This window comes from Arvicola amphibius, chromosome 5 (assembly GCF_903992535.2).
Source record: "Arvicola amphibius chromosome 5, mArvAmp1.2, whole genome shotgun sequence".
Lineage (NCBI taxonomy): Eukaryota > Metazoa > Chordata > Mammalia > Rodentia > Cricetidae > Arvicola > Arvicola amphibius.
The window spans coordinates 56,039,954-56,048,695 of record NC_052051.1 but is presented as its reverse complement, the minus strand read 5'-3'; the positions used below and the strand labels follow the sequence as shown (position 1 = coordinate 56,048,695).

At 43.2% G+C, this 8,742-nt stretch overlaps 1 protein-coding gene across 1 annotated transcript; it reads right to left on the bottom strand.

Moving 5' to 3' along the window:
- Oip5 (Opa interacting protein 5) lies at window positions 1-8,661 on the bottom strand. The gene is made up of 6 exons (XM_038332204.1): window positions 8,364-8,661; window positions 8,076-8,142; window positions 2,907-3,029; window positions 1,153-1,234; window positions 582-685; window positions 1-102 (listed from the first exon to the last, which is right to left on the bottom strand). The coding sequence occupies exons 1-5, from the start codon at window positions 8,659-8,661 to the stop codon at window positions 590-592; spliced, it is 666 nt and encodes a 221-aa protein (XP_038188132.1). The 3' UTR covers window positions 1-102; window positions 582-589.
- Between the last annotated feature and the right edge of the window lie 81 nt (window positions 8,662-8,742).

Genomic DNA, 8,742 nt, shown 5'->3' with positions numbered 1-8,742 from the left:
TTTTGCCAAGGATGATCTTGAGATGCTGATCTTCGTGCCTGTCTGTCAAAGGCAGGAACTACAGTCGGTGTCACCACAGCTGCAGGCTTCTTATCCTTAGTGCTGTTTAAAATAAAAGACCATTCAGGGGCAGCAGCCACACCATTAGTCCCTGCATTCCAGAGGCAGAGGCAGGAGGATCCCTGAGAGTTTCAGGACAACTGGAGATACATAGTGAGACCACATCTCCAAAACAGAAACAAAAGCAACAATAAAAAGAAGAGAAGAGACCAGCGGGGACTAGAGAGATGGATCTGCTGCTAGGAGCGCTTCCAGTTTATGCAGAGTTTCGTCCTCAGCAACAACTCCAGCTCCGGAGGATCCCACTCTTCCTCTGGCCTCCACCAGCAGCACCACACATATGCCAAAGACAGACAGACAGACACACCCACCCACACAGACCTTAGAAAAGACAGACAGACAGACAGACAGACACACACACACACACACAGAGCGAGACCTTAGAAAAGAAGAACAGACAGACAGACAGACTGACCAAATGGTTCTGTTGTTGAAGATGGGAGAAAGTTCTGTGCTCATACCTGCTTCTTCAGTTTTCTTGGTTAGACTGATCAGAAGTCACTTCCTTCACACTCTTGGTCAATGAATTTAAACGAGCATGTGTTAGTATTATCTTCTCTTTCAGCTGGGAAGAGACATAGATTGAGGATACTCTTACACTCACTCAGCCCTCAATTTGCTATTTATAATGTTACCAGATTTAAAATAAAAATCTTTAAAAAAAATCACAACACACACATACACACTTGCCTATATTAAGTGAAAGGATATAGCTGAGTTCCAGGACAGTCTGGTCTACATAGTTAATATGACCAGTCAGTTACAAAGTAAAATCCTGTCTCTAAAAAGAAAACAAAAAAGTTGTGTATAGGGGCTGGAGAGATGGCTCAGAGGTTAAGAGCATTGCCTGCTCTTCCAAAGGTCCTGAGTTCAATTCCCAGCAACCACATGGTGGCTCACAACCATCTATAAAGGGGTCTGCTGCCCTCTTCTGACCTGCAGGCATACACACAGACAAAATATTGTTTACATAATAAAATAAATATAAAAAAAAAAGTTGTGTATATTAAGTAACTACATAATCAAGTTTACCTCTGCAATCTTTTCTTGGAGAGGCAAGTTGTTAATATCCATCTCAGATGCATTTACTATGGTCTTTGTTTTCAAGACATAGCTAGAGAGAAAATATATGAAGTATTAGTACCATTACACATGAATCAAAGCCTGCCTTAATGGTTTCAAGGACCATGGTGTATTTTATTTGGAAAAAACAGATTTTCTATTAAAACCACAAACTCTGCCTTATCCTTTCACATTCTCAGAGACAAAATTATTTCGTGAGAACTGAAAACAAACCCAGAATCAAATGAATAACTACAGTGAGTAAACAATTCACTGAAGGCTGGGCAGGTTGGGGTGTGCCTTGGTCCTGTCACTAGGGAAACAGGAAGGTTGGTGCTGGAGTCTGAACGCTGGTGCTCTGACAGAGCTCTAATAATTTTAACCTCTGGGCCGTTTCTCCAGCCCTTTCAGTTTCATGGAATAAAACACTGTAAGCCAAATGTTTAATTAGCTAGGAAGATGATAGAATATCCCATGTGAAAAATAGTAAATGAGATCACACAGCCATTACTATTTTCATTTCATTAACCTTTTCTATCAGGTAAGATTTTTCTCTGTGTCTGGAGTTAAGTGCAGAAGATAGTTATTTCAAGTGTAGAGTACCCACTTTCCAAGCTCAGCACGAGTATCATCTAAAAATGACTCTAGGTCATGTGGTAAATATTATCACCTTGACAGATCTGGGATGACATAGGAACAGGCCTCTATGCAAAGGTGCTCTTTATAAGCAAGTAGCACCATTCCACAGGCTAGAGTACTGGACTAAAAATAAAAATGAGAAAGTAAGGGCTAGAGACACGGCCCAGCATGGTTAACAACACTGGCTGCTCCTCCAGAGGATCTAGGGTCAGTTCCCAGCAAACATTTGGCAGCCCACAACTGTAACTTGTTACATCCTCACATACACATACATGATACAAAACAAATGCACATAAAAAATAAATACGTCATTAAAAGACAGAGAAAGAAAGGAAGCTGAGGATTAGCATTAATCTCTGCTTCCTGACTGCTGACACAATCCAACCAGCCACCTCCTCCATGGCTTCCCACCATGATGGACTACACCCACAGACCGGGAGCCACAGTAAGCCCTCCCTCCCTCCCTTAAGGTTGCTTTTGCCAGGTATGTTATGTTGTCCTGTCACAAGTAATCAATACAGCCCTCATTTCAAATTCCCGGGGTAGAAAATCTGACTGGTTTAGTTGGATGAGTTATAAATACATATCTTCCTATCTTCTTTCCTTCCTTCCTTCATTTTTCAAGACAGGGTTTCACTGTTTAACTCTGGCTGTCCTGAATCTTGCTTTGTAGACCAGACTGGCTTTAAACTCACAGAGATCCGCCTGTCTCTGCCCCGAGTGCTGGGATTAAAAGCGTGTGCCACCACTGCCCAACTACATATACATTTCTTTGAGGCTGGGTACCATGCAGGCCAAGTCCTATGTATAAGAAGGGCATGAGGCACAGCAGCAAACCAAGTTATCTATGACACTATTTTGCAAAAGCATACTTCCCAGAATTTCCTTTAATAAATGAATGCTCTTAAATTATTTCATATGACTACTAAGACATGATACAATAAAACATCTGAACTAATCGTATTTATCACAGTTATATTTTGTCTTTAGTGCCTGGCCGTTGGCATCTTCTTTAGTTAGCCACACCTGGATTCTGCTAGAAGATTTGAACCCCTTATTTGGTAACAATGTCACTGTCTACTCACCACAGCATTTTATCACAGTAGAGGCAGAAGTGGCCTCTCAAGGCAGCCAGAGCAGCATGGGTGGAATACAGATGGAAACCAATAGGAACCCGACAGGAATTACAGAACAGACGGTTGTACGTGCTGTTGGGAATGGAAAGCAGCAGAAGATAACATGAGGAAACCCAGAGAACAAGTAAAAACTGCTGCGCTTGATGGTGATCTCATCACTCAGACGCTTGGGCCGGGGACTCTCAAGTTCAAATTCACAGGCTTCCAAGGACAGCTGGGCTAGAGAAGACTTGTCTCAAAGAAACAACAAAGAACAAAATTTTACAACAAAACGTTCTTTTTTTAAAAAAATATTTATTTATTATGTATACAATATTCTGTATATGTGTGTATGCCTGCAGGCCAGAAGAGGGCACCATACCCCATTACAGATGGTTGTGAGCCACCATGTGGTTGCTGGGAATTGAACTCAGGACCTTTGGAAGAACAGGCAATGCTTTTAACCTCTGAGCCATCTCTCCAGCCCCTATGACAAAATGTTAATTTCTGCACTGCTTCTGATCACTTGTATAGTTCATGTCTCCCTACCTCATAAAGAAGTTTACTACTGTCCTTATGATGTTTGGAGTTTTTTGCTCCATGTTATAGAGTTAACTTAATATTGCTTGCTAGGCCACTGGGTCACAAACACTGAAGGACTTAAGGCATTTACTTCTAATATATATACAGATATACAATTGTATCTCTATTTAAGTATATAAAACAAGGTCAATTAGATTTTATTTGAATTCATTACAATATTCTGACAATCTGGAAGATAAGAAGACATAATAGCAAGAGGCAGTAAAGTAGAATAAGATTTTCCTCTACTCTTACCCATTTTCTGGGGTGCTGGAATTAAAGGAACCACCATGCTTGGCCAAAGCTTTAGTTATCAGTACATTGTAACCCAATAAAACTTTTTTTAAAAAAAACATTTACTTAATTATTATGTATACAGTGTTCTGTCTACATATCTGCCTGCAGGCCAGAAGAGGGCACCAGATCTCATTACAGATGGTTGTGAGCCACCATGTGGTTGCTGGGAATTGAACTCAGGACCTTTGGAAGAGCAATCAATGCTTTTAACTGCTGAGCCATCTCTCCAGCCCCTCCAATAAAACTTTCAAAACTCATTTACAATATATGTTGTACCATATACAACATAAAGTAATAATCAACTACTGAGTTCAAAGATATTAAAAAAGATATCCCAACATCTCAAGTGTACTAGTAAAAATGATTATTTACCTCAATGAGAATTATTTACCTCAATGAGAATACAAATAAGCAGATGAAAGAACACGGTCACAAGACAAAACGGCAGCCTACAGAATTGGAAAAGACAGAGGGCTGATATCCAAAATATAGAAAGAACTCAAGAAATTGACCTTCAAAAGAACAAATAATCCAATAAAAAACAAAAATGGGGTACAGACCTAAACTGAGAACTCTCAACAGAGGAATCTAAAATGGCTGAAAGACACTTAAGGAAATGCTCAACATCCTTAGTCATCAGAGAAATGCAAATCAAAACAACTCTAAGATTCCATCTTACACCTGTAAGAATGGCCAAGATCAAAAACACTGATGACAACTTATGCTGGAGATATTGTGGGGAAAAGGGAACACTTCTGCATTGCTGGTGGGGATGCAAGCTGGTACAACCCCTTTGGATATCAGTGTGGCAATTTCTCAGGAAATTAGGAAACAACCTTCCTCTAGACCCAGCAATACCACTTTTGGGTATATACTCACAGGATGCTCAATCATACCACAAAGACATATGCCCAACTATGTTCATTACAGCATTATTTGTTATAGCCAGAACCTGGAAACAACCTAAACGACCCTTGACCAAAGAATGGATAAGGAAAATGTGGTACATTTACATCGTGGAGTACTACACAGCAGAAAAAAATAATGACATCTTCAAATTTGTGGGCAAATGGACAGATCTAAAAAACCTCATATTGAGTGATTCCCAGGAAGACAAATATCATAGTGTAGGGTAAAAGGGAAAACTGAGCAGGAAACCAGCCAATCACTGAGCACCCTGACTCTGAACTCAGAGCCAGTAAAAGAAACACCCTGTATTTGAGGCCTGAGCCAGGAAAGAAACATCTTTATCCCTGAACCCAGGACTAAAGACATGTGCCCTGACTCTGAAACTAGTGTCAGAGAAACACACTTTGTTCCTAGAATCAGAGCCAGTGAAAGAAATATGCCCTGGTCCTAAGAATAGAGTCAAAAAGTTGAAAAGGACCAGTGAAAGAAACACAGTTTGGCCATAAAGTCAGAGCCATCTCTGCCTCTGACCAGCTAAACTGACCAATCCCTGAGCAGGTAAAAATCAGCCAATCCCCCTTCTCCCTGGGAAAACTCCACCTTTAAAAGCCTCTCACCCCTTCAGTTAAGAGCTGCCTCCCTGGCAGATTCAGCCACTCTCCTGGATGTCTCCTTCCCAAAATCTCTTTCTCAAGAGTCTTGAGTGATGACCTTCATTCACCAGTGCAGACCAGAAGACCAGAAGACCATGGCTGGGAGGAGCATCTCAGCAAGGCAGAGCAGAAAAGAAGAACCTTGCTAGAATGTTCCTTAAGGGAGGCTGAGCAAGGCCAAGCAGGAGGATATTGCTACATTACTGCAGGGGGCTCCCCTTTAGCAGAGTGTTAGCAAGAAGAAACATCTTGGGCTGGAGTAAGAAGCAGATAGTTCTGCTAAGATGCTCCCTTAAGAGAATGGAGCAGAACTCAGCTGTAGCGGTGCTCTCCAGGAGAACAGGATCCCTATATCCTGCAGGGAGACCATCCCCCCCACCTCTGCGCCACAGCTTCAAGTAGCCTGGCTTCCTGATAGTCAGGACACCTTCCCTCCAGGGCTGAGCTGTCCTATTGCAGCTCTGCCCTCCAGAGCTGTCCTATTGCAGCTCAACAGTCCTATTGCAGCTCTACCCCCACCCCCCCAGCTGTCCTATTGCGGTTCTGCCCTCCAGAGCTGTCCTACTGCAGCTCAAACGCCCCCACCCCACCCAGAGCTGTCCTATTGCAGCTCTACCCCCCACAGCTGTCCTATTGCAGCTCTAACCCCCACAGCTGTCCTATTGCGGCTCTATACCCCCCCCCCCCAGAGCTGTCCTATTGCGGCTCTACTCCCCCACCAGCTGTCCTACAGTGGCTCTACCCCCCCAGCTGTCCTACTGTGGCTCTACCCTCCAGAGCTGTCCTATTGCGGCTCCAGCCTCCAGAGATGTCCTATTGCGGCTCTAAGTATATCCTGGCTTCCCGATAAGTCAGGGTATCCCTGCAACACTACTATAACACATTCGCTTACAATATAATATGTACTCACTCATAAGTGGCTTTTAGAAATAAAGCTAAGAAAAACCAGCCTACAATTCACAAACCCACAGAACCTAGACAACGATGAGGACCCTAAGAGAGACATACATGGATCTAATCTACATGGGAAATAGAAAAAGACAAGATATCCTGAGTAGATTGGGAGCATGGGACCATGGGAGAGGGTAGAAGGGGAGGAAAAAAAATATATAGCTCAATAAAAACAATTAAAAAACAGAAACAAAAAACCAATTAGATGAACCCAGTGAGGAAATAGGGGCTGGAGTGACAGCTTTACAGGTAAAGGTGCCTGCTACCAAGCTTGAGGAGCAGAGTTTGATCCTCAGGAGACTCCAACAGCAGAGACTGACGGCTGAAAATCCTCTCACCCTCACATGTCCACCCGGCTATGAATACACACATAATCTCCCCCACAAACACTAAAGGAATAAATATAATCAAACTATTCTTAGATTATAATGTGAAACAGGAATCTAATTCTATTCTTGTATGTATTTTTCTTGAAGCACCACAGATCAACTCTAGCACCTCATACAAGTTAGGCAAGCATTGTACTTTTAAGCTATAGCACATCTCCAAATAGATAATTATAACTTTTTATCAGGCTTTTTAAAAAAGAGGTTTAGTGTACGTTCCCATACTTGAGAACCCAGCACTTGGGAGACAGAGGCAGAATTATAAAGTCAAGGCAAGACCATTATTACTAAGAACAAAAATAAAAGATTTTGTAAGATTCAGGTATTTTATGAAACTAAATACAAATATCAAAAATGTCACTCCAGGCCTAGTGAGACGGCTCCATGGGTGAAGAAACTTGCTGCCAAGCCTGAGGAGCCGAGTTTAATTCTTGGGACCAGGGTGGTGAGAAGACGCCTTCAGGTTACCTTTGTCCTCAATATGTATGCCATACCCCACAACCACACTCACACATATCATTTTGTGTTTTTGTTTTTCAAGACAGGGTTTCTCTGTGTAACAGCTCTGGCTGTCCTGAAACTCTTTGTAGACCGGGCTGGCCTGGAACTCAGAGAATCGCCTTCCTCTGCCCACCCAAACACACCACAGAGTGTTGAGATTAAAAGGCAAGAGCCACTGGGTAAGAAGGGACTCCTAGAAGGACAGGAATGTGTCTTTAGTTTGGCAAAGTGGAATAGAGTTTTGGCTACCACTTAAGAGTTTTGGCCTCCTAAGCACAAATTTGCTGAGTGCTTTACTGCTATGGGAAAGTATTAGCAAGGGAAGACACAAATTACTAGCAATACTCAAACACCATTCAACTGTGTTCCCCAGTTTCGGAGATTACCGAATCAGTCCTGTCATGATTTATACTAAAAACTCCAAGTTAAATTTAAATAGTCCTGCCGGGCGGTGGTGGCGCACGCCTTTAATCCCAGCACTCGGGAGGCAGAGGCAGACGGATCTCTGTGAGTTCGAGGCCAGCGTGGTCTACAAGAGCTAGTTCCAGGACAGGCTCCAAAGCCACAGAGAAGCCCTGTCTCGAAAAAACAAAACAAAACAAAATTTAAATAGTCCTAATTATCTCACAGGTAATGTGGTCTTCAGGTGTTAAAATCTACACCCAACTCTAATTTTCATTTCATTAATGTCCTGTTGATATAATTCAAATGCATAAAAAGTATAGCATTCAAACATTTATGAATGTAATAAACTTATGCCACAACAAAAATGGTTTTCTTCTTGTTTATGACAATTAGGTACTCCTCAGTGTCACTAAATCAAGAACTATAGATACACCTCGGGAATTCTCCATACGTACCTGCATTTGAGAAAACCTTCAATGCCAACCAGACAGGGTTCGAACAAAGCGACATTGTTCGTGACTCCTGAAAGACAAAAGGGTTTTGAACAGGAAAACCTCCCACCAGACTCTAACCTGGTCAAAACGTCAACATAAAAGGGTGGGGGCTCAAAGGCGCAAGCTCAGCACCTGAGAGATCTAGGCTTTAATGCTCTGCTCGGGAAAACAAAACTCTCCTGCCTCACCCACATCCTCTCCGTTCCGAGTCGTCGGGAGTACCCCTCCTCCTGACCTCGCCTCACTCACTGGAGAAGGCCACGGCCCCGAGAGACCTCGACAGGTCCCAGGCGAGATGCACGGTGTCGGCGAGCACCGCGTAGCAACGTGAGCAATGGAACACGGCACACCTCTCGGGTTCCAACCACGCAGGCAGCCGCAGGTCGACAGGTGACCCCTCCATCTCAGTCCTCAGACCTAGAGGGGAGGACCCTGCCACCACCTGGGTGTCCCACTCCATGGAGGTAGTAAAAGACAAAGGCGAGTCACAAGAGTCACTGCAAGACTGCGTCTCCAGGGGCGAGGGGCAGCGCGGCGAGCTTGCCATCTTTTTGAAGTCCGCGCCTTTTTTTTTTCTTCCCTGTTTTTTTACGCATGCGCCTGGTTCCACCCAAATGAAGTTTCCTGC

Coding starts and splice junctions, on each gene's coding strand:
- Oip5 (XM_038332204.1), bottom strand. CDS start 8,661: ATGGCAAGCTCGCCGCGCTGCCCCTCGCCCCTGGAGACGCAGTCTTGC. Junction 8,143..8,363: donor CGGGGCCGTGGCCTTCTCCA/GTGAGTGAGGCG, acceptor TTTGTCTTTCAG/GAGTCACGAACAATGTCGCT. Junction 1,235..2,906: donor TACTGTGATAAAATGCTGTG/GTGAGTAGACAG, acceptor TTTTCTCTCTAG/CTATGTCTTGAAAACAAAGA.